The 27,848-nt window shown below is 36.0% G+C and overlaps 2 protein-coding genes across 19 annotated transcripts in view; both read right to left on the bottom strand.

Moving 5' to 3' along the window:
- Positions 1-27,848, bottom strand: part of LOC125667401 (unconventional myosin-Va-like) — a 116,377-nt gene that overhangs the window by 21,768 nt on the left and 66,761 nt on the right. For 5 of the 18 annotated variants that reach the window (XM_048900898.2, XM_056146861.1, XM_056146855.1 and 2 more), the window contains 7 exons: positions 27,609-27,770; positions 22,751-22,927; positions 22,366-22,410; positions 21,561-21,687; positions 19,095-19,133; positions 17,513-17,702; positions 991-1,111 (listed from right to left, as the gene is read on the bottom strand). In XM_048900898.2, coding sequence (XP_048756855.1) covers positions 991-1,111; positions 17,513-17,702; positions 19,095-19,133; positions 21,561-21,687; positions 22,366-22,410; positions 22,751-22,927; positions 27,609-27,770 — 861 coding nt within the window. The remainder of the gene's footprint in view (positions 1-990; positions 1,112-17,512; positions 17,703-19,094; positions 19,134-21,560; positions 21,688-22,365; positions 22,411-22,750; positions 22,928-27,608; positions 27,771-27,848) is intronic. The other 13 variants (XM_056146866.1, XM_056146864.1, XM_056146862.1 and 10 more) reach the window with 5 other exon arrangements.
- Positions 1,041-10,797, bottom strand: LOC130049398 (transcription initiation factor TFIID subunit 1-like). The gene is made up of 2 exons (XM_056146874.1): positions 9,885-10,797; positions 1,041-3,737 (listed from the first exon to the last, which is right to left on the bottom strand). The coding sequence occupies exon 2, from the start codon at positions 3,700-3,702 to the stop codon at positions 1,966-1,968; it is 1,737 nt and encodes a 578-aa protein (XP_056002849.1). The 5' UTR covers positions 3,703-3,737; positions 9,885-10,797; the 3' UTR covers positions 1,041-1,965.

Raw genomic sequence — 27,848 nt, 5'->3', positions numbered from 1 at the left:
ATACTGTATATGTTGTATATCGTGTCGGTGTATCGTGTTATGATACTGTATATGTTGTATATCGTGTCAGTGTATCGTGTTATGATACTGTGTATGTTGTATATCGTGTAATGATACTGTATATGTTGTATATCGTGTCAGTGTATCGTGTTATGATACTGTATATGTTGTATATCGTGTCAGTGTATCGTGTTATGATACTGTGTATGTTGTATATCGTGTAATGATACTGTATATGTTGTATATCGTGTCAGTGTATCGTGTTATGATACTGTATATGTTGTATATCGTGTCAGTGTATTGTGTTATGATACTGTGTATGTTGTATATCGTGTTATGATACTGTATATGTTGTATATCATGTCAGTGTATCGTGTTATGATACTGTATATGTTGTATATCGTGTCGGTGTATCGTGTTATGATACTGTATATGTTGTATATCGTGTCAGTGTATCGTGTTATGATACTGTATATGTTGTATATCGTGTCGGTGTATCGTGTTATGATACTGTATATGTTGTATATCGTGTCAGTGTATCGTGTTATGATACTGTATATGTTATATATCGTGTCAGTGTATCGTGTTATGATACTGTACATTGTATTAGATATCGTGTCAGTGTATCGTGTTATGATACTGTACATGCTGTATATCATGTCAGTGTATCGTGATATGATACTGTGTATGTTGTATATCGTGTCAGTGTATCGTGTTATGATACTGTATATGTTGTATATCGTGTTATGATACTGTATATGTTGTATATCGTGTCAGTGTATCGTGTTATGATACTGTACATGTTGTATATCGTGTCAGTGTATCGTGTTATGATACTGTATATGTTGTATATCGTGTTATGATACTGTATATGTTGTATATCGTGTCAGTGTATCATGTTATGATACTGTACATGTTGTATATCGTGTCAGTGTATCGTGTTATGATACTGTATATGGTGTTGTATATCGTGTCGGTGTATCGCATTACCTGGCTGATGGTTTTCTGCGCTGCCTCGTTCTCCTGTTTCAGTTCTTTGATTTCTCTCTTTAGCTTGTCCTCTTTCTTCTTCATGTCTTTCTCCGTCTTCTGTAGCTGGTTCTCCAATAATCTGGAAATGACATTCATCAGTTTAAATAATAAACATAAAACTTAAAAGAGTGCTGGTTCTCCAATGTTCACCAGTTTAAATAATAAACATAAAACTTAAAAGAGTGCTGGTTCTCCAATAATCCGGAAATGATGTTCACCAAGGTCTGATGTTGCTTACCTTGTGCTTTCTTTTTCGTTATAACTGAGACACAATACAAATACCTGTACAATATCTCACCTGTACAATATCTCACCTGTACAATATCTCACCTGTACTACCTGTACAATATCTCACCAGTACTGTGTGTGATATCTCACCTGCATTGTCCGTAGGATATCTCAATACTTACTCCCAAGTGCTAATTACATCACCCTTCTGTTAATTAAGTACAAAATTCCTAATGAAATGATGGAGAGGGTAATTTTGATATTCAGGATGATGTGATGGAGAGAATAATTTTGATATAATGAGGACAACCGAACTTTAAAATATCAAACATTTCTTGCAAAAATTCAAAGCATGGACTGGGAATATCATGAAATGCAGAGTCCCCAAAATGTGACATTGTGTAAAGATCAGTTTCTTATCCACTAAATCAATTACTGGAGAGTGTGAGTTATCAGCAGGCGACTGAGGCCTTCAGCTTTCTACTGTACTAGAGTCTGAATTATCAGCAGGTGACTGAGGCCTTCAGCTTTCTACTGTACTAGAGTCTGAGTTATCAGCAGGCGACTGAGGCCTTCAGCTTTCTACTGTGTTAGAGAGTCTGAATTATCAGCAGGCAACTGAGGCCTTCAGCTTTCTAATGTACTAGAGTCTGAATTATCAGCAGGCAACTGAGGCCTTCAGCTCCATACAATTGTCCTCTCTACTTACTCCTCACAAATCTCACACATCAGGATGTACGGTGGATCTTCGGGACACATGGTGGACTTATCCGCCGTCATGATCCGCTCGATCCGTAGACCCTTCAGACAATCCTCGCATGTACACATGAAATTTCCCTCCCACTGGACCCCATCATACGTCTGAATCATTGTGCTGGCCTCCAATGTGTCATCAAACACTTCATCACCATTCACAGCTCCGTAAATATCCCCATTCTCATCCACTTCTCCACTTTCTTCCACATCGGCCGGAGGAAGAGTCTTTTCCACTTCCAGCTCCTCTGCTGAACTCCCTAGGGACTGGCTTTCAGAGTTTCTACTTGACACCCAGCTCTCACAATCGTCATCTGCTTTCACCAGAAGCTCAGGATTCATATAACCTTTGTCTGCGAACTGTTGTTCTGCAACTTTTATCTGTCCTGAACCAGTTCTCTTTGAAGTCTCGAGTGAACAAGCAACAGAGACATTCATCTCAAACTCCTTGTAACAATTCTCACAAAAATCTGCATCAAATACTGACGTCAACTTGCCACTCTGCTCACCACATTGTGAACACGTCACAGAACCAGCAACAGGTTCATGTCCAAACGAACCCTTTAGAGGTTCAGTCACAGAACCAGCAACAGGTTCATGTCCATACGAACCCTTTAGAGGTTCATGAATAATTGCATGACATGAGTAGGTTTGCTGGCTGTTATTATTGGAGTAGGTTTGCTGGCTGTTATTATTGGAGTAGGTTTGCTGGCTGCTGTTATTATTGGAGTGGTTTTGCTGGCTGTTATTATTGGAGTAGGTTTGCTGGCTGTTCTCACACTTTGGACAGTGTTTTTGAATACAATCTTTGGTATTAATCGACAACTTGGGACGGTCCACTTCCGCTGAACAAGTTCTACAGGGAGAGACATTATCTGTGTGATTGTTATTGTCATTGAACACATTGAAGGGTTTTGATCCTGAACATGAACACATAGTTTGAGATTCCTGCTTATCCCAAGAGTCAACATCTCCTCGACATTCACTGCAGGTCACTTCCTCTAGCTGTGGGGTATCATCCGTCAGATCTTCTGATGCTATATACATTTGACTGGGAGAGTTAAGATCCCCCGTATCTTCTGATGCTGTATACATTCCTGAATAGCCTTCAACTTGTTCAACTGTCTCATCACAGACTTGAGATCTGACCTCTCTCTGATTATCATCCTCCGTATGACAGACTTGAGATCTGGTCTGAATATCATCCTTCGTATGACAGACTTGAGATCTGACCTCTCTCTGATTATCATCCTCTGTATCACGGACTTGAGATCTGGTCTGAATATCATCCTTCGTATGACGGACTTGAGATCTGACCTCTCTCTGATTATCATCCTCTATATCTAAGTCTACAACATCAGCTTCAGAAAACCAAATTCCTTCTTTAATACTAATATTTTCTTTTTCTTTCCCAACACTTAAATCTTGTGCTCTCTCTCCTCTTTTTGTGAAATTTTCTGTCTCTTCACTTGACACTCTGACAGATTGTCCTTGAATAGCTCCTCTAACAGATTGCCCTCGGACTTTGGTCTCAGTCTGTTTTCCATCCACATCATCTTTAGATTCTTTTCCTCCCATGTTCTTGCTGTTACACATATGAGTAGGATTTATTGACACTATGCCCACACTTTCACAAAGTGATTTTAGTGTGTCATTGTCTCTGATGTAAGGGGGGTAACCCTCCACCATTTTGAGAAATTATCTCCTCCAAATGTATTTGAATTCTGTAAAATATCAATAAAAGTACTGTTATTCAATACCAAAAACACATTCCAAATATATGCACTCATCCTTACTTCAAATTTCAAGTTAACATTCATCCATCAATCAACACAAAATTTCCTATAAAGACAGTAAGGTTGAATTCCATAAAAAAGATTGATGTGGTGATGTTTTAAGTTTCAATGCTTCTGACAAATTTCTGAGACATCACTATTCGTTATCATCACATTTCCTTTCACGGAATCTCAAAATCAAGATCACTTTGTCTGATAATCTTTCTGATTAGCTGATATTTATGTCATTTTTTAATATGATTGAGCAATTTTCTAATCTGAATTTTAAACATGTATTCGGCAAAAAAACCTTGACTTTTGAAAAACATGTGCTTTCATGATTGATTTTTTCTCAGAATCAAGAAGCCGATAGAAAATATAATGTCTGTGAAAATCAAAATTATTAAATTCCCTGAACACATATAGTGCTTACAGGAAGGTGTTGTTGAATTGTTTACTTACACATGTCATTGAAACCTTGCTTAAGGAAATTAAAAAAAAATGAAATAAGGATTAATCCTGTTATAATGCCCACCATCAACACGTTTGTTTAACATCTTTACGAGTTGACCTTAAATCACAAAACTCAGAGAAAGGAAATAAAACAGCCATTATCACTAGTGTAATCTACAAACCAAACGTTATCATGACACGGACTTGCTGAACAGAGCTTTATAAGCAAACAAGAATGTCACTCAATACAGGAAAGGAGAGCAATGTCTCATCCTGATATTTCTCATACACAGATTCTGATGACATTTTACTCAGATACTGATGACCTTTTACACAGATACTGATGGATTTTACTCAGATACTGATGGCATTTTACTCAGATACTGATGACATTTTACTCAGACATTAATGACATTAAACCCAAATACTGATTTCATTATGTCCTGATGAATTTTACTCAGATACTGATGACATTTTACTCAGATACTGATAACATTAAACCCAAATGCTGATGTCATTATAAGCACACATACTGATGATATCTTACTCTAATACTGATGGCATTAAACACATATATTGATGACATACACATCAAATACAGAAGAGCTCAAAGTCTGAGCTTAAATATGTCACACAGACAGCAGTGACATCATACATAAGTACTGATGAAAGTGAACACAGGTACTGCTGTCTATGTAACTACTGATGAAAGTGAACACAGGTACTGCTGTCTATGTAACTACTGATGAAAGTGAACACAGGTACTGCTGCCTATGTAACTACTGATGAAAGTGAACACAGGTACTGCTGTCTATGTAACTACTGATGAAAGTGAACACAGGTACTGCTGTCTATGTAACTACTGATGAAAGTGAACACAGGTACTGCTGTCTATGTAACTACTGATGAAACTGAACACAGGTACTGCTGTCTATGTAACTACTGATGAAACTGAACACAGGTACTGCTGTCTATGTAACTACTGATGAAACTGAACACAGGTACTGCTGCCTATGTAACTACTGATGAAACTGAACACAGGTACTGCTGTCTATGTAACTACTGATGAAACTGAACACAGGTACTGCTGTCTATGTAACTACTGATGAAACTGAACACAGGTACTGCTGTCTATGTAACTACTGATGAAACTGAACACAGGTACTGCTGCCTATGTAACTACTGATGAAACTGAACACAGGTACTGCTGTCTATGTAACTACTGATGAAAGTGAACACAGGTACTGCTGTCTATGTAACTACTGATGAAACTGAACACAGGTACTGCTGCCTATGTAACTACTGATGAAACTGAACACAGGTACTGCTGTCTATGTAACTACTGATGAAAGTGAACACAGGTACTGCTGTCTATGTAACTACTGATGAAACTGAACACAGGTACTGCTGTCTATGTAACTACTGATGAAAGTGAACACAGGTACTGCTGCCTATGTAACTACTGATGAAACTGAACACAGGTACTGCTGTCTATGTAACTACTGATGAAACTGAACACAGGTACTGCTGCCTATGTAACTACTGATGAAACTGAACACAGGTACTGCTGTCTATGTAACTACTGATGAAACTGAACACAGGTACTGCTGTCTATGTAATTATACAGTGGCCTATGGACTCATATAATAGTCTACTAACTCATAAAATAGCCTACAGACTCAAATAATAGTCTACTAACTCATAAAACAACTACTGTCTACTGATTGATATCTATATTGGTCAACTAAATCATATAATAGTCAACTAAATCAGATAATAGTCAACTAAATCAGATAATAGTAAACTAATCAAATTAATAGTCAACTAAATCAGATAATAGTCAACTAATCAAATTAATAGTCAACTAAATCAGATAATAGTCAACTAAATCATATAATAGTCAACTAAATCAGATAATAGTCAACTAATCAAATTAATAGTCAACTAAATCAGATAATAGTCAACTAAATCACATAATAGTCAACTACATCAGATAATAGTCAACTACATCAGATAATAGTCAACTAAATCAAATAAAAATAATTTCTCGTAACCGTGAGGTCGTGAGTTTGAGCCCCACCTGTGTCATGGCCAGGTCAAACCTAAGATATAAATGTAGGTAGTGTTGCTCCTAAGATATAAATGTAGGCAGTGATTGTAAGATATAAATGTAGGCAGTGATTGTAAGATATGAATGTAGGCAGTGATTCTAAGACATAAATGTAGGCAGTGATTGTAAGATATGAATGTAGGCAGTGATTGTAAGATGTAAATGTAGGCAGCGATTGTAAGATGTAAATGTAGGCAGTGATTGTAAGATGTAAATGTAGGCAGTGATTGTAAGATATAAATGTAGGCAGTGATTGTAAGATATAGATGTAGGCTGTGGTTGTAAGATATAGATGTAGGCAGTGATTGTAAGATATAAATGTAGGCAGTGGTTTTAAGATATAAATGTAGGCAGTGATTGTAAGATGTAAATGTAGGCAGTGATTGTAAGACATAAATGTAGGCAGTGATTGTAAAATATAAATGTAGGCAGTGATTGTAAGATATGAATGTAGGCAGTGATTGTAAGACATAAATGTAGGCAGTGATTGTAAGATATAAATGTAGGCAGTGATTGTAAGATATGAATGTAGGCAGTGATTGTAAGACATAAATGTAGGCAGTGATTGTAAGACATAAATGTAGGCAGTGATTGTAAGAATTAAATGTAGGCAGTGATTGCTCCTTGCCAAACGCTCTGCATTTAAAAGTGAGAATCAAAGGTCTTTCAAATATGACCTTAAAAAGAGTCCCCACCGTTAAGGTCCTGAATGCTAAGCATTATAGTCTAAATTTATCTTGCAGTACTTCACTGACAGTTCGTGATGTCTCAATATGAGTGAAAAATTCTAGATGGGACACATAGAATAAACAACCAACTAAACTAGTATGCTAACAGGAAGTCCAAACCAATGTTCAGAATATTAAGTTCAATCTGGTGAGCTAAGATGTTCAGAACAGTAAGTTCAATCTACTTAGCTAAGATGTTCAGAATATTAAATTCAATCTAGTGAGCTGAGATGTTCAGAGCATTAAATTCAATCTAGTGAGCTGAGATGTTCAGAACATTAAATTCAATCTAGTGAGCTGAGATGTTCAGAACATTAAGTTCACTCTAGTGAGCTAAGATGGTCAGAACATTAAGTTCAATCTAGTTAGCTAAGATGTTCAGAATATTAAGTTCAATCAAGTGAGCTTAGATGCTCAGAATATTAAGTTCAATCTAGTGAGCTAAGGTGTTCAGAATATTAAGTTAAATCTAGTTAGCCAAGATGTTTAGAATACATCCATACCCTAATGAAAAAGTGAAGATAACAGTGATCAATCTCATAACTCCTAAAAGGCATACAAACTAGAGAGTTGGGCAGTCACGGTCCCCTGGATATACATATTTACCAGAGGTGGGATCAGACAAACACGGACCCATGGATATACATATTTACTTAGAGGTGGGATCAGACAAACATGGACCCCTGGATATACATATTTACCAGAGGTGGGATCAGACAAACCCTGGATATACATATTTACCAGCGGTGGGATCAGACAAACACAGACCCCTGGATATACATATTTACCAGAGGTGGGATCAGACAAATGCGGACCCCTGAATATACATATTTACCAGAGGTGGGATCAGACAAACACGGACCCCTGGATATACATATTTACTAGAGGTGGGATCAGACATGGACCCCTGGATATACATATTTACTAGAGGTGGGATCAGACAACACGGACCCCTGGATATACATATTTACTAGAGGTGGGATCAGACAACACGGACCCCTGGATATACATATTTACTAGAGGTGGGATCAGACAACACGGACCCCTGGATATACATATTTACTAGAGGTGGGATCAGACAACACGGACCCCTGGATATACATATTTACTAGAGGTGGGATCAGACAACACGGACCCCTGGATATACATATTTACTAGAGGTGGGATCAGACAACACGGACCCCTGGATATACATATTTACTAGAGGTGGGATCAGACAACACGGACCCCTGGATATACATATTTACTAGAGGTGGGATCAGACAACACGGACCCCTGGATATACATATTTACTAGAGGTGGGATCAGACAACACGGACCCCTGGATATACATATTTACTAGAGGTGGGATCAGACAACACGGACCCCTGGATATACATATTTACTAGAGGTGGGATCAGACAACACGGACCCCTGGATATACATATTTACTAGAGGTGGGATCAGACAACACGGACCCCTGGATATACATATTTACTAGAGGTGGGATCAGACAACACGGACCCCTGGATATACATATTTACTAGAGGTGGGATCAGACAACACGGACCCCTGGATATACATATTTACTAGAGGTGGGATCAGACAACACGGACCCCTGGATATACATATTTACTAGAGGTGGGATCAGACAACACGGACCCCTGGATATACATATTTACTAGAGGTGGGATCAGACAACACGGACCCCTAGATATACATATTTACTAGAGGTGGGATCAGACAACACGGACCCCTGGATATACATATTTACTAGAGGTGGGATCAGACAAACCCTGGATATACATATTTACTAGAGGTGGGATCAGACAAACACGGACCCCTGGATATACATATTTACTAGAGGTGGGATCAGACAACACGGACCCCTGGATATACATATTTACTAGAGGTGGGATCAGACAAACCCTGGATATACATATTTACTAGAGGTGGGATCAGACAAACCCTGGATATACATATTTACTAGAGGTGGGATCAGACAAACCCTGGATATACATATTTACTAGAGGTGGGATCAGACAAACCCTGGATATACATATTTACTAGAGGTGGGATCAGACAAACACGGACCCCTGGATATACATATTTACTAGAGGTGGGATCAGACAACACGGACCCCTGGATATACATATTTACTAGAGGTGGGATCAGACAAACCCTGGATATACATATTTACTAGAGGTGGGATCAGACAAACCCTGGATATACATATTTACTAGAGGTGGGATCAGACAAACCCTGGATATACATATTTACTAGAGGTGGGATCAGACAAACCCTGGATATACATATTTACTAGAGGTGGGATCAGACAAACCCTGGATATACATATTTACTAGAGGTGGGATCAGACAAACCCTGGATATACATATTTACCAGAGGTGGGATTAAGGACTCACAGCAAATTACGATTGAATCAAGTCTGATAGCTTTACATTAACAACCCAAAACAAGTGACACCATCCCTAATTACAGCTAGGTTTCTCATGAAAAAATAAATCAGATCTCACACTTATCTGAGATTTATAAATCAATGCTTTACTATTGGGAGTTCAAACATTGGTAATTACCAAAGATGTTTTTAAATTGGTACAAACGTTCTCCAATAAAAATCTTTCCTGAACACCAAAAATGTTCACTATCCTCAAGATCTGCAACCTGACATACCCCAAAATCAATGATCCACTCCACCACAATAACAATGTTTTGATCCTGAACTTTTAAAACACATGTTTGTAAACCAACATTTTAATCATGGCCAGGTTACAACTTCCTCAAACTTCTCTCTCCACCACAACATACCTGTCCATCTTCCTGTTTCGGACAATCACATCAAACAATGAATCACGACAATGCGGACATTACAGACTTGTTCCCGTCAATTTCCGGTGGATTTTAGCAATGACTGACCTGCCCTAAAACACTTTGATGTTCATTTTGTGTTAAATTCCTGATTTTTCCCTCAAATCTTTTGTATTCATGCAGGTATCATGCCTGGCTGGACTCCAGGGATTGTATCAAAACCTGTTTTCTTATAGTAGCATTTAAATTGCTGACTGACTCTCAATACACATTTAAAACCAAATAATGAACTGGACGTCCTCTTATTTATAGTAGTGCTGTGTATAATTAGCAAAACTTTTTATTACAAGGCAAATCTAACATTTTCAAAACTACTGAATAGTTTAAATAACCATTTGAAATTTGTTTAAAGACACATTTAGAAGTTAAAGTAGTGTTTTGATTTTGTATGCTGTCAAAGATAATAAAAAATATACCTGCCATGTAATTGTGTCTGCAGTTAAATCTGCTAATAGTGGGTTACATATATCTGCAGTTCTATAGAGTTTGAAAAGAGAGCATTTAAAAGCTTTGCTCCTTGGTAGTGGTTTAACAAATGAATGGATATTACTTGATGATGTGCAACATTATGATTACTCAGATACTCTATGTTCGTTATAACGATCTAGTTTGTCAATACAACCTATCATTGAGTCAAATGCTGTCTGACATGTTTCATACTGATTGTTATGCCGTTCATGGCACACTGATTTTGACTGCGGATAACTCCGTTTACCTGATCAGGATATGGGGCTCACGGCGGGTGTGACCGGTCAACAGGGGATGCTTACTCCTCCTAGGCACCTGATCCCACCTCTGGTGTGTCCAGGGGTCCATGTTTGCCCAACTATCTATTTTGTATTGCTGATCACAGTGTTCATTATCTTCACCTTTCATAATGATGACATCATACACAGATACTTAAATGACAACATACACAGATACTGATGACATCATACACAGATATTTAAATGACAACATACACAGATACTGATGACATCATACACAGATACTTAAATGACAACATACACAGATACTGATGACATCATACACAGATACTGATGACATCATACACAGATCCTTAAATGACAACATACACAGATACTGATGACAACAATCCCGTAGGGATCCAGGTTAGAATAGAGACTAAATAGGGCGGTCCTTCAGATGAGACCGCAAAAGCTAAGGTCCCGTATCAGAGCAGGTGTGGCACAATAAAGATACCTGTCTGATCAAAGGATGTAGGTGACGATCATATATAGGCCTAAATTTTTCAGCCATTCACTGGCAATGGTGATATCTCCATGAGTGAAAAATTCTTGAGTGGAACGTTAAAACAAGGTACAACCAACCAACTGATGACAACATACACATATACTAATGACAACATACACTTACTATAATGACAACATACACAGATACTATAATGACAACATACACAGAAACTAATGACAACATACACAGAAACTAATGACAACATACACATATACTAATGACAACATACACATATACTAATGACAACATACACAGATACTATAATGACAGCATACATAGACCTTGATGCTAGTAAATATTAGTATAATGCAGACTTACTCCAGACAGGCACTAACACTCTCAGAAAATGAGAATTCACAATCTGAATTCATTAATCTAAAATTATAGAAAGTCACCAATCACAATCTGAATTCATTAAATCTAAAATTATAGAAGTCACCAATCACAATCTGAATTCATTAATCTAAAATTATAGAAAGTCACCAATCACAATCTGAATTCATTAATCTAAAATTATAGAAAGTCACCAATCACAAACTGCAAAGTTTTGGCATGAAACAAAACCATCAGAATATATTATGTTGAATGAACAGCTGACATACCTGTTCTGTAACATATACCACACGTCAAACTTATTGATTGTACAAATTTATATTTCTAATTTATTATGTAACACATGTTTCGGTATCCCAGCACAATTTTGCAATTCATAAAATAAATTTAAAGAGCTTATCCTTCATTTACACGATGTTTGTACAGAAAAGAACTTCCAGACACCATCACAATATACACACACAATGTCTGTAGGGAAAAGAACGCACAGACACCATCACAATATACACACACAATGTCTGTAGGGAAAAGAACTCACAGACACCATCACAATAGACATGCACGATACACAGCATTCTATTTCAAGACAATAATTAAATCACAAAGGAATTTTCTAAATACTCAACTTTTTTTTTTACCTGGAATGAAAATGATCAAAGAATGAGGAGTAAATCACAGGTAATAACTGACAGGTAGGAATCACAGGCAGGTAAGAAATGTCCCTGGACTTCATTTACAATCAGCATTCCTTAGAACTATAGCAGGGGTATTGAGATACCTGTAACACTGTGTATAGTAACCGAATACAATCCGCCTAATAGAACTACAGCCCGGGTATTGAGATACCTTTAGCATTGTGTAATAACACAAACAATCAACAGTAACCGAATACAATCCGCCTAATAGAACTACAGCCTGGGTATTGAGATACCTGTAACACTGTGTATAGTAACCGAATACAATCCGCCTAATAGAACTACAGCCTGGGTATTGAGATACCTTTAGCATTGTGTAATAACACAAACAATCAACACAAACACAAATCCCCCATTATGTAAAAAGATAAGACTATTAGTACATATATGTTTTTGTTTGCAGACACAGGTAAACAAATCTACACCTGTAATAATGTTTACACCCGACAGGTGTGAAAATCTACCTGAGGACATACAGGGAGACAATTAATGCTAATTAGTTAGGTTAATTAGAGTCATTGTACTTGTGTCCTTCAGAGTGTTTTTACACCCTCCTGTCAAATTCAGGTCCATTGACTCGGGAATGAGAGAGAAGGAGAAATAGAGAGAGGGCAGAAGAGCAACACAGAGATCACTTTATAAATGTTGACGATGACATTTGTAACAGTCGTATATTCTGATGCATGTACAGATGGACACTGTTTTCATTGTATAAGAGCAATTGCTTTAAGCTGTATCAATTCTATAAACATTACCTGAATTTGAAATAAAAACATTATATTTGTCAAAATTTATTTACAGAAAAAATTTGAATGCAATGAAACACTTCATTTTTTTCTTCTTTTTGAAACAGGCAGTCCCTTTTTCCTGTACAGATTACATGCATGTAGCTCTTTTTAATTTGGAGGTAAATACAGTCAAACAATGCACCCTTACAGTCTGAAGTCTATAGGACTATTCAGAAACACGCACTACATTTATAAACCTGGATGGTTTTCAATTACTTTGTAAAGCCTAAAATGTCCTTTTCAATAAATATCAAACCGGCAGCATAAAACGGTTGTTTAATGCTAAGTTAAACTCAGATTTCATTTTAAAAACAGAATGAAATCATAAGATCTGATATAAGGAAGCTTGAGAAATATACACTCCACAATGAATGACAATATGGAGAACTTGTTATAATGAATGATAATATGGAGAACTTGTTATAATGAATGATAATATGGAGAACTTGTTATAATGAATGACAATATGGAGAACTTGTCCCACCCTGGGATTGTATCATATGCTGTTTCCTTTCTTTATTTTTAAAAATACATATATGAGACATCATGTCTCTAAATATCATCGTAATGAAAAAAATCTATAATTGCAATCCATTCAAACTTCAATGACTTTTAAAGAACAATGTACAGTTAAAGGAAGCAGAAAAAAGGCTAACGTCACTTTCTAAGTGATGAAATATGAAAATATGTTTATGGTGAACTATTCAGAAATCAATGTTAAAGTTACTATATGTCACTGGTATTAAACTGATGATAGTAACGATCGTTACTATCATCTCAAGATGGCGGAAGGAAATTCCAGAAAGACCACGTTTACTTATTATATCTATTTGTATTGTTTATTTGAGAATGATATGTAGGCAAGAAATATCATACACTAGCAACGATTACGATCAGGTGTTACTTTATCTTTTATACGGCTCATATGAACAGAAAATTCGTCATTGAAAAAACAGCGAGGATGATAGTAACGAAAGTTTTACGTTACTATCATCATTCATTTCCGTTACTATCATCCTTGCTGTTTTTTCAACGATGAATTTTCCATTCATCTGAGCCGTATAAAAGATAAAATAACACCTGATCGTAATTGTTGCTAGTGTATGATATTTCTTACCTACATATCATTCGCAAATAAACAATACAAATAGATATAAGTAAATGTGGTCTTGCCGGAATTTCCTTCCGCCATCTGGGGATGATAGTAACGATCGTTACTATCATCAGTTTAATACCAGTGACATGTGTAGTCTACAGAGTACATGAGTAAAATTAATGTATAAGAAGAAAGCTTATATAAGTTCTACTTGCTGCCTATTTAGTAATCCTTTTATCTGCTATACATAATGATTTGAAATTAAATGTTTAAATTAAATAAATATTACATGTACATGTACAAAGTCAAATTAGTGAAGATGTTTGATAGGTTTCAGACAGGGAGTAGTTTGTAATTAGTGAAGAGGTTTTATAGGTTTCAGACAGGGATTAGTTTGTAATTAGTGAAGATGTTTTATAGGCTTCAGACAGGGAGTAGTTTGTTTACATGACTAAGTGATATCATTGTGTATGACTCAGAATGAAGTAGTATGCTGGGTCTTTGTCACACCTGAGGACCTGGCCAGATTACAGACCTGATACAGATTTACCTGTGTACCTAAGTAAGTCTCTCCCCCACAACAATCTATTTATAGAAAAGGGACATCTCAAAACTTAAGCATAACACCTTTACTTCACTACATCATCACTGGTTGTCTATTACTGATATCAACCTATTTATGTATTTCTGTAGTCATGGTAACCACTGTGCAGCATTGTGTGATTTCAAACCATTTCAGAACTGTATTTCGATAGCTATGTTTGTAGAACATGTGATATAAAATTATATATGAATAGTGAATATGCTGTTTGAAAAAATTAGAGAAAAAAAATTTAAAGCCCATTTCTCCCCCTTCTCTCTTATTGAAATGGGAGAGAATGAAGAATTTGTATGTTTGTCACCATTAAGGAAAAGATGATAAAAAAAATGTTGAAAGTTTTAACCAATAAATGAGTAGATTGATTTCCCCAAACTCTGTACTAGAGGGTGAAGCCTGCTCACGACAGAGCTCCCCCTATAGGTAGCATGTATTACATGTTTACAAGGAAAACATACAAAACTAATGAAAAATTAAAACATACCTATGGAATTTGAAAATTTTGGTTCAAATGGTATTGATTCAAATACAAATGCTTAGAAATTTCTCCATTTTGAATCTCGTGTACCCAAGTTCACGTTGTTCTGAGATGTTACATGAAATCCGTAAAAGCATTCATCTTATTTTCTTAATCATATATAATCACTCCTTAAATAACGCGATTGTACAATATGTCTCCTATGTTTGTCAATTTGCTAAACGCTATGCTGACATATGACGTCACAATGCACTGATTACATCAATTGCGTTATATTTCCCACGTTCAATGAATAGGCGGATCTAAAGTTAGGATGCTTTGATAGAGCTCTGTCCTCACACATTAGGTGCTAATGCTAAGTTCGGGATATTTTTTGTCCTCTTATGGATAAAGATTCTTCATCCTTAAAAATGGTCACGCCGTACGACATAATATCAGCATCATATATCAGATCAAAATAGAATAATGTGTTAATACATACCTTATAATTGATTTCTCCTGGGTCATGTAGATTAAACTTCAGCCTTTGTACAGTCTGATCTTCAGCCTTGCACAGCCTCATCTTCAGCCTCACACAGTCTGATCTTCAGCCTCACACAGTCTGATCTTCAACCTCACACAGCCTCATCTTCAGCCTCACACAGTCTGATCTTCAGCCTCATACAGCCTGATCTTCAGCCTCGCACAGCCCGATCTTCAGCCTCGCACAGCCCGATCTTCAACCTCGCACAGCCTGATCTTCAGCCTCACACCGTCTGATCTTAAACCTCACACAGACTGATCTTCAACCTCATACAGTCTGATCTTAAACCTCGCACAGCATCATCAATGAGTTAATTTTCCTGTTATGTGGTCAGTCGATAACTCTGGTAGTTTTCCAGTTGGTTGATAACAATGGTGGATTTGCAGTTGGTCGGTCGATAACTCTGTTAGTTTTACAGTTGGTCAATAACAATGGTAGTTTTGCAGTTGGTTAATAACAATGGTAGTTTTGTAGTTGGTCAGTCGATAACTCTGGTAGTTTTACAGTTGGTCGATAACTCTCACTGGTAGTTTTGCAGTTGGTCAATAACAATGGTAGTTTTGCAGTTGGTCGGTTGATAACAATGGTAGTTTTGCAGTTGGTTGATAACAATGACAGTTGGTTAATAACAATGGTAGTTTTGCAGTTGGTCGGTCGATAACTCTGGTAGTTTTACAGTTGGTCGATAACAATGGTAGTTTTGCAGTTGGTTGATAACAATGGTAGTTTTGCAGTTGATCACACACACTGTGATTTCTGCAGTTGGTCAGATACAATAACACTGGTAGATTGCAGTTAGTGAATAACTCTAGAAATTTTTTAGCTGGTCAATAACCCTATAGCATATTGACTTTGATTACACTGGCTGACTATATGTGGCAAGTCAGATATAATTCCCGATCTCACAAAATACTTTTCTGTGTTCTGTTTCATACCTGTTTAGTTTCTCCCAAATTCTGTTACATACCTATCAAGTTTTTCGAGAGGTCTGTTACACATACCTGTTGAGTTCTTTCTGAGTTCTGTTACACATACCTGTTGAGTTCTTTCTGAGTTCAGTTACACATACCTGTTGAGTTCTTTCTGAGTTCAGTTACACATACCTGTTGAGTTCTTTCTGAGTTCAGTTACACATACCTGTTGAGTTCTTTCTGAGTTCTGTTACACATACCTGTTGAGTTCTTTCTGAGTTCGGTTACATACCTGTTTCTTTCTGAGTTCGGTTACATACCTGTTGAGTTCTTTCTGAGTTCGGTTACATACCTGTTGAGTTCTTTCTGAGTTCGGTTACACATACCTATTGAGTTCTTTCTGAGTTCAGTTACATACCTGTTGAGTTCTTTCTGAGTTCAGTTACACATACCTTTTGAGTTCTTTCTGAGTTCGGTTACCTGTTGAGTTCTTTCTGAGTTCTGTTACACATACCTGTTGAGTTCTTTCTGAGTTCAGTTACACATACCTGTTGAGTTCTTTCTGAGTTCTGTTACACATACCTGTTGAGTTCTTTCTGAGTTCTGTTACCTGTTGAGTTCTTTCTGAGTTCTGTTACACATACCTGTTGAGTTCTTTCTGAGTTCTGTTACACATACCTGTTGAGTTCTTTCTGAGTTCGGTTACCTGTTGAGTTCTTTCTGAGTTCTGTTACACATACCTGTTGAGTTCTTTCTGAGTTCTGTTACACATACCTGTTGAGTTCTTTCTGAGTTCAGTTACACATACCTGTTGAGTTCTTTCTGAGTTCAGTTACCTGTTGAGTTCTTTCTGAGTTCGGTTACCTGTTGAGTTCTTTCTGAGTTCGGTTACCTGTTGAGTTCTTTCTGAGTTCGGTAGGCCAGTGCCAGTTCGTTGTCCTCGTTAACGATGTCGTCCATTCCTCCGTACGACTCTTTAGCGATTGCATGTGTTGTGATGCTCTTCTCTGCTAGCATGGCTCGCAGCTGAAGACATTCCTCCCGACGTCTATCTAACTCGTCAGCCATTGCAGTAAACTGGTCTGTAACAAAAATATTTCTAGATCAGCGGCCTGGATTGCAATCAGTAGTCTGGATTACAGTCAGTAGTGTGAATTACAATCAGTAGTCTGGATTACAATCAGTAGTACAGATTACAGTCAGTAGTGTGGATTATAATCAGTAGTCTGGATTACAATCAGTAGTCTGGATTACAATCAGTAATCTGAATTACAGTCAGTAGTCTGGATTACAGTCAGTAGTCTGAATTACAATCAGTAGTCTGGATTACAATCAGTAGTCTGGATTACAGTCAGTAGTCTGGATTACAATCAGTAGTGTGGATTACAATCAGTAGTCTGGATTACAGTCAGTAGTCTGGATTACAGTCAGTAGTCTGGATTACAGTCAGTAGTGTGAATTACAGTCAATAGTCTGGATTACAATCAGTAGTCTGAATTATGTCAGTAGTCTGGATTACAGTTAATAGTCTGGATTACAATCAGTAGTCTGGATTACAGTCAGTAGTCTGGATTACAGTCAGTAGTGTGGATTACAATCAGTAGTCTGGATTACAGTCAGTAGTACATATTACAATCAGTAGTCTGAATTACAAAATCTTACCATTTCATTTTCATAAAGTTTACAGCATCAATTTCAGAAGTATTTTGTGAAACCATATTTTCCAATAATGAATACTTTCAAGGTGGGTAATTTCATCTTTAATAAAATGGGTTACAGTAAAGGACTACATATGATAAGGGGGTCTATTTGCCCCACAAAATCAAATCATGCATCTGAAAGAAAAGAAATTTAAAAGAAGAAACACCCGTACCCTAAGGTTCTTAAGATATTGAGTAGAGAACATTAAGGTTCTTAAGATATTGAGCAGACAACATTAAACCAACTGACAGGTGCAAACCAATATATATCCTCCCCTTTCTTCAGGTGTGTGTGTTGGGAGGGGGGCAGCATCTTAATAATTAAATGAGAGTATAATTGAGAAATTCTATCATCTCTGACACTGCATACTCTAAACAACAATCAACATCGAGAGACAGATGACATGTATCTGTATTGGATTTATAAAATAAAAGAGGATTCAGTCTGGATTCTTTACAGCTTACAATTGGGAGTTTTGTTTGGCCCTAGAGTGATTGACTTCATGCATAGTCCTTACTAATGTACATATGTTTTTATAACTGTGCAAGGAAATCCTTTATAAATCTGCAAGGTGATTACACATAAATAATGACATCCAGAAATTATGAAAATGGGGTTGGGCGATTTGGGAAAGGGATGTGGCTGACAACTTTATGAATCAGAGTACTGATAGTACTGATGGACAGTGGCAGGATTGGAGCTTTGAAATAGGAGATTTTCTGTGAAAGGTTCGTGGAGGATTTGGCTCTGAGTCTTCATATCAAAACTTTTACCTGTAAATACCTTCACTTGATCTTCTATTTCCTTTGATTCTTTTGATATCAGCCAATCAAAGCAGAGACATACACAGCACATGGTTAGTAACAGCCAATCATGTCACCGTAAAGCACGACCAATGACACACACCAAAGACAGGTCACATGACAACAAATCAGCCAATCACAGTGAAGAGAATCATGCAGACAGAAGGAATATAGAGAAAAAGAAAGCAGAAAACTAATCAACACTAAACAGAAAGTAAACACAAAAGCCGATAAAGAACAATGATTGACTTGGGTGAAGTCGATAAAGAACAATGATGGATTTTAGTCAGGACAGTCTACTGTGACAATGTTAGAATACTTAAGATATTTTTCCATTGGAAGAATATATTAATCACGACAACTACAGTCTACTTTACTTATTTTGAAGTTGTCTGAAGTAAAAATAAATCCCCAGTAACATTATTCATATAGTTCAACAACGGTTATACAGTGAGACTTGTCTAATCTGACATGCACCGGAATATATTTACCATTTAGAAGTTATGACCAATGTCAATTTTTTTTTAAAGGGGGTCAAATGTCAAGGTCGAAAGGTTTAGTACCAACGGAAAGGTCTTGTCACAAGGAATACTCATGTGAATTATCAAAGCTCTATCACTTACTGTTCAAAAGTTATTTACAACAACAAGTAGGTCAAACTCCAAGGTCAGGTCACAGGGTAAAAAATGTTGGTACCCACGAAAAGGTCTTATCATAAGAAATGCTCATGTGAAATATCAAAGCTCTATCACTTACTGTTCAAAAGTTATTAGCAAGGTTAAAGTTTCTGCACAGCAGGTGTGGCACGATAAAGATCTCTCCCTGCTCAATGGCCATAAGCACCGAGCATAGGCCTAAATTTTGCAGCCCTTCACCGGCAGTGGTGACGTCTCCATATGAGTGAAATATTCTCGAGAGGGATGTTAAACAATATTCAATCAATCAATCTGACAGAATGACAGACAGGACAAAAATAATATGCCCCCCCCCCCTCTTCGATTTCGGGGGCATAAAAAAATCCAGCAATAAAAAATATGAAATTGAGAATGAAGATAGAGGGTCGGTATGCTCAGTGAAATGGATTACACCGGTGTCAGATTAGGCAATTTTCACTGCATTGAATTTTGGATATAATAAACAATTCAAGTCGATCCCTGAATTGAAATATATCTGAAGTAAACTGTAATTAACTATTGCAGTATATGTGAGTGTATTTAGTTGTTAGTTTAAGGTGTCTGTTTCACACTTGATTTGGTAACCACACAGGGTACTTGAAAATACTTTGATAACAGCGCCTACAAAATGTAACATTTTGTTTGGTTGTAAAATTCATTTTTGCTGTTGTATTTTATATAACTTTCCCTAAAAGTCAACATCTGTTCATCCGAATCATATTCCAAGTGCCCATTCAATAATGAAGCTCATCAAAATCACGTACTGATTTTAAACAGATCCAATATGCAAAATAGAGGGGTAAAATAAATCTGAGTTACAGTATTTATACTAGATTCTAAAACTTCACAAAACGTTCGAGAGATGTAGTGCAGGATCCAGAATATTTTATACTAAGCCCCAAATATTTCCTCCCCACGAAAACAGCAATTGACGTGACGGCGTAACTTTAAACGGGGTGTTTAAGTTTAAGGTGGTGAGTGTTGTTGTTAGTTTAAGGTGGTGAGTGTTGTTGTTAGTTTAAGGTGGTGAGTGTTGTTGTTAGTTTAAGGTGGTGAGTGTTGTTGTTAGTTTAAGGTGATGAGTGTTGTTGTTAGTTTAAGGTGGTGAGTGTTGTTGTTAGTTTAAGGTGGTGAGTGTTGTTGTTAGTTCAAGATGAGAGCAGATGGACTGAAATACATCCATCCTGATAAATCATAGTTCTTAGAAGTAAATATTGGTTGTCGGAATCGATAAGAATTCATAGAATTTTACCCTTCAGCCTATATCAAAGAGGGTCTGTCAATGTGTTAATTTTTAATGATCTTTGGAATCAGAGAAGTGTTACAGACAGACAGATAGACATTGGGTAGATTAGAACAGTATAGATTAATGAAGGTATCATTTCATCAAAAGATCAAATCTACATCAGATGTGCAATCTCATAAATTTTATTTTGTTTTAAGTGAATATCCATAAATTATTAACAAAGGATAATTAAGTTTTTGATCCTAGTCATCAGAACTCTTGTGAATTGGTTCCCAGCCTTAGATATTTTATCCCCACTTGTATTCCCTACAGACAACTAAATTCTCTTCATATGTTACACATATAGTATACTCTCTGAATTCCATACAAACAACTAAATTCTTTCTATTTAATGATTTACCCATATCATACTCTTTGCCTGCAGGAGAGTAACTTACACATACACTATGAATTCCCTACAAACAACTAAATTCTCTATATATAATGATTTACTAAATTCTCTATATAATGATTTACCCATAAACTCTTTGCCTGCTGGAGAATTGGAGCCACCTTTCTCAAAGTTGACATTTTCTGAGATAGACTTCATCAATTTGTTCACTTCTCTCTTCAACTTGTCATTCTCATTCTGAAGTTCCTGCATCTGTAAAAATATACACAGAGTTATCTCTCTATGTTACATCAGAAGAGTTATCTTTCTTTGTTACATCGCAAGAGTTATCTTTCTTTGTTTAATCTGTCATAAAGAATCATCTTTCATTCTTAAACATATCAGAAAAATACCTCTTTTTGTTTAAAACATTGCAAGAATTATCATCTTAGGTAAATATATTGTAAGATTTATCTCCCTTTTTCAAATACATCACAAACTTTAGCTTTCTGTCTATCACATACACATCTATAAACATGTGCTACACGACATGCATACAATCAGAGACTCTGTATTTTACATATATTGAATGTCATTATGTTGTTTGTGATTAATTTCTGCAGAATGTGGGTAAGACTGGAAATGTAAAACATCAGGGTTATTGGGGTAGGAAACCATGCAATAAACTATGTCAGACAAGACACCTATCTTTTACGTGGGAGTTATGGCTGTAGCAGGATGATTACATATTCCGATACGCTGCAAGAGTCCAGATTCTGTTTGATTGTAAGGAACTGATTTCATTCAAACATCTAAAACACTTAATGTACAGGTATTAATGTCACAGATTTTCACAGATCAGCTGTTAATTCAGGTTATATGCTCCACTTGCTGTTATTTATATAATGACGTGCTAAACTTATGTCCAGAGATTATCCTTGTAAGAGTTACCTCCTCTTTGTTATCATTGGATAAATCTTTGTTTACATCACCATTCTGTAAGAAATATCTGTGGTGATAATTACATGACAGAGTGGTCTCCCTTTATGTCACATGATAGAGTTATTTCCTCTTGACACTTTTTGAGTACTGTAGATGAATTTTCCGTTTACCCTCAAGTTATGGTATGCAAATTAGGAAGTTGTCATTCAAACACAACCTTTTCTTGCTCAGAATCTTCACTTGTTTTAAGAAGTGAAATCGGGATTAGTGATTTCAGTACAAGCATGTGTTGCCCATTAACTTAATTTCTTTTCTACACTAATTTGGAACATGACCTCTTACCTTAAGATTTGTGTAGGAAACATGATCCTTAATAAATTACTCTCTTCATTACCTTGAGATTATTGTAGGCGAATTCGGGAGTTGTGATTTTAAATCCCGATTTCTCCTCATCTTCTTCATCCCTTTCATCGAGTTCGTCTGCAAGCTTGGACTTTGTCATTTCAAGCTCAGCAATGCGTTTCTGAAGCTTGATTACGAGCTGGACATCGTCAGCATTAACAAGCTGTTGCTGTGGGGAGGGCAGAAAGAGACACAAGGAACGTGCATGAAACAATAGTGATCTAACTGAGAATCAGGGGTGGATCTAAGGATTTTATTTACTAACTTTGTGCAGATTTCTTTTTGTTCTTTTCCATGCAATTTCTTGAATCATTTTCTCATTCTATAAAGTGCATTGTTTTCCATTTGATTTTGACATGAAACACTGCATGCTTACTCATAAAAAATAAAGTATTCATCTTTTTTAATAATTCCTATCTATGGTTTCATTCTTTTTAATCGAATGTGTCATGAAAACACCCACTAAAATCCTGTATCTACCCCTAGATTGAACAACAGCAAACACAAAGGATAAAAGGCATGTGACTTTAATATCAAAATAAAACACTTTGTATGACATGCAGGAGGGCACCTCTCACTTACTAAAGAGAGAGAGGAGAAAAACAATGAAAGGGAAGTAACTCTTGACACTCTTCTTTAGTGCCCCTGCTCCCCCCCCCCCCCTAATGTTTCCTTTATGATCTTTATGATATGTGTTATTTTTTTATCATTGTCACTTTATATTTTTTGCATTTTCATATCAAATAAAAGAATATTAATTCAAAATTGAATTGCTAGTCTTTCAATATATACCAGCATACAGAGAGTCTGTCATCCATTCTTAGAAAATGTCGTTTCTAATTCGATTCCTCTAGGTAGGGTTAGGGTTGGGGTTCCTCTAGCTAGCAGCTTTATAGTCCCCGTAGTCTGCCGTTTATTGCTTTAAATTTCATTTTAATAAACAGTTTACCTAAAATGTGCTATGCTCTTCTGTTAACTTACTGGGGCGCTCATTACAGTAAATATGGTTATAACTGATTTTAGTTAATAAATACCCAGGGTGTTCATTATAGCAAATACGGTATATGTTATTATATAATACCTAGGGCACTCATTACAGTAAATACAGATTTTAACAAAATGGTGTTCAGCTGAATATTGTTATACTTCATGTTTCTGAACTGACATTTTTTTATAAACAAAACAAAAATGGGTCAAGATCAATTAAAGTAAAAAGGTTTAAATGATCGAAGGAAATTCATTATTAAAAAATATAAGATCTTAAAAATATAACTCACCTGTCACACAAAAACAAATATTGAAATGAAGAATACAAGTAAAAAAAAAAAAACATCAGGAAGTGATCCAGAAAATTTGTAGAAATGAAGTAGAACAGGTTCTGGACATCAGATGTTTTGTTTAATGACACGTGTAGACAGAGGTTTGTAAATCATTTACATTGTCATTCATAACAATAAAATACCTGAAAATCTGCCCTGTGTTAGCTAGATTACTAGAGAGGGATGTGTTGGTGGCGTCACTTTAAACAGTTTAATCTGACAAACTCGCAGTGTTTACAGTAAAAACTAAAACAATAACTGCTACATAATTATAGGTCGTCCTTGTTACCTGGTAAAAACTAAAACAATCTTAAAATCCAATACTGAAACCAATGTAATTTTATAATAAGAGGCCCATGTGCAACATCAATCAAATAAGTCACCTTGGCCCTGCTGTTGTTAAGCTTTTGTAATTTTTAAAAGATCTTTTTGCAGATGGGCAGACAGACGGATGTACACCCGACAAAAAGAGATCAGAAAAGCTTACCTAAGCTGTCAGCTCAACATGTGCGCTAACAAAACTCAGCTCAACATGTGCGCTAACAAAACTAAGAAAGACCAACTTTAAGCTGTGATTGTTTCTGGCAATAATGAATACGTATTTCTCCTTATCAGCACACCTGCCTCCATAATACTTGGTTTTAATAAATTGCAGAGAAACTTCAATAACTTTGTAGATGTTGCATATATTATGTAATGTTGATGTTATATTTAATGGTGTCTTAGATAAACTTTATTTCAGTATTTCATTGCTGCTTCGGTGACCATACACTATATAGTACCCAGTACCAGAATTAGTATTTGATTATCACCATATGTCAGCCTCTTCCTGATAATAACACCCATTCCCGGCATCCTACATGTGTTTCCAGGTCAAAGGTCAATGTCTGTACCAGTACACATGGGAACATTATGCCTCGTCCACACAGATGTGCATTGAATTTTACTTTGCATTAAATTTAATGTGAAGTAAAATAATGCACAATTCATTAAATTCAAATTAAATAGCATCGTTCACATGGTGGTAATATTAAATGTAAAGTAAACTAATGTGCATTAATATATTCACATGCATTTCTAAATTAACAGGTGCGCGGAATGAATAAGTAAACTATATCATTGGAAATTATTTTTAGAGATATTTTATTGAATAATATGTAGATATAGAAAATTCATTGCTCAAAACACTATAGGCCTACATCAAAATGTATATAGTGTAAACTTCACCATGTATATATAAGTGTAAACTTCACCATGTATATATTAGTGTAAACTTCACCATGTATATATTAGTGTAAACTTCACCATGTATATATAAGTGTAAACTTCACCATGTATATATAAGTGTAAACTTCACAATGTATATATAAGTGTACACTTCACAATGTATATATAGTGTACACTTCATAATGTATATATAAGTGTAAACTTCACAATGTATATATAAGTGTAAACTTCACAATGTATATATAAGTGTAAACTTCACCATGTATATAGTGTAAACTTCACCATGTATATATAAGTGTAAACTTCACCATGTATATATAAGTGTAAACTTCACAATGTATATATAGTGTAAACTTCACCATGTATATATAAGTGTAAACTTCACCATGTATATATAAGTGTAAACTTCACCATGTATATATAAGTGTAAACTTCACCATGTATATAGTGTAAACTTCACCATGTATATATAAGTGTAAACTTCACCATGTATATAGTGTAAACTTCACCATGTATATATAAGTGTAAACTTCACCATGTATATATGTGTAAACTTCACAATGTATATATAAGTGTAAACTTCACAATGTATATATAAGTGTAAACTTCACAATGTATATATAAGTGTAAACTTGTACATGTAAGGTGTTTGACTGATCTTGCACACAAAAGAGTTTTGTCATGTTTGTTTTTACATGTTCCCCAACAAGATGTGTTTGTGAAACACAAAGTCCCCGATAATGGCCAATTCCAAAGATGGCCAAGGTCACAAGGACAAATATCTTGGTATATCAAGTATATAGTTGTCCACGGGTATGGGTTAGGGTTTGTATGATGCATGTGACCCAAATTTGCCACTACACATGCATCTACATTTAATGCGCACTAGCTTCGCTTCGTGTTCACACGGAGCTAATGCGAAGGATATTTGATTTCCATTAAATCGTGATTTATATCTTAATTCGAAGTAAACTAATGCACAATAAAATCTCCATGTGAACGCGATTCAGATTTAATTCACATCAACTTACGTTTAATGCTAATTAAATTCTTCATGTGAACGAGGTATTAGATTTTGTATCAGAAGAGTCAGTTTGAGTCATTGTTCATTGTTAAAAAAAATGAAAATGAGAAGGACAAATAAAATAAAACGATCAGGCCCCGTTTAAAATTTTTGATTTGAAATCTTTAAATACCAAAATTTTGATAATTCATCATTTTAAAATTTTCTTGCAACTTAATTTTTTCTTCACATTGAAACCTTCAGAAACAGAATTATCCAAAAGAAATGAAAATAAAAAAAATTTAATACTGTCAGAGAATAAAAACAGATAACAGAAAACATACAAGAATACATGTAATCTTTCCTGTATATAGAGTGAGGCAGATAAATGCTGCAATACAAAGATATTGATTTAAATAGGAATCTGAATTAGTTCATCGAAGTAAAGTCCATTCCACAATGTAATGTAAACACGAATATACAAGTCTTTGAAAGACACAGAAAAATTTCAGACTCAGCCTGTCCGCAGGGAAATAGTTGTTTTGGGCCTGTTTAAAGAAGGAAAGACGCACGGTTAATGTTCAGCAAATGGAGTTATCTATTGTGAATTCTCTCCCTTAGGTTCACTTATCTCCCTTTGTAAGCAGAGCTAACTTGTAGAATAAGGTGTTTACCTTAATGAATATGTAGATAGATAATATATAACAAAATAAGGAACTGGTCGTGGGGCTTGATTAAATGGAATTCCTGCATTTTTATTTATCTGTACACGAGTTACTTCCCTTACAAGAATCAAATAAAGTGAATTCGTAATGCAAATAAATTCTTAAAATTTTACTGGGCATTTCATGCATAAACTTTTTTTTGCTAAAATGTTTTTGAGTAACAAAATCACAACACTCCCTGAAAACATGTAACAAAAATACAAAGGATTATAATCTGCACACACTCTGCCAGGTGGAACAACATTCATAGGGGGGGGGATTGTAGATTGAGAGGTCTGTGCAGAATGTAGAGGGACCAAAGATCTTGGGTGGAGGTAAGACTGATGGAAGCAATAGGGAGGGGGGGGGGGGGGGGGTTTAAATTAACCATCATGGTTTCTCAATCTTCAGCTAAAGTAAAGATCCCACAGTCTCTTTCCATTTTTTTTTATCTAAAGGTTTTTATTTTCTTTATGTGGAGAAATCTTCCCTCCACCCATGAGCTTGACACATCCCTCTGTGAGGTAAAAATCTGGATCCACTCCTGACTTGCATCTGTGATCCTCTCCTTTCTACATGGAGTAATGTGGAGCTTACCTTCAGAGCATCAAAAGCAGAGTTGGGGATGACGGCGGAGTCCCTGCTGCCCCGTGGCGTTTCTTCTTCATAACTTTCTACTTTCTCCTCTAACTCAGTTCTCTGTCGTTCCAACTCCTTCACTTTGTTCTGAAGTTTGAGGACCAGCCCAATATCAACATCCTGTAAAGACCAAAAAAGAATTTAGATCCACTCCTATAAACACCAAGAAAGACTTAGATCCATTCCTATAAACTCCTA

This window comes from Ostrea edulis, chromosome 8 (genome assembly GCF_947568905.1).
Source record: "Ostrea edulis chromosome 8, xbOstEdul1.1, whole genome shotgun sequence".
NCBI classification, from domain to species: Eukaryota; Metazoa; Mollusca; class Bivalvia; order Ostreida; family Ostreidae; genus Ostrea; species Ostrea edulis.
This window is presented reverse-complemented; position numbering and strand designations above follow the sequence as displayed.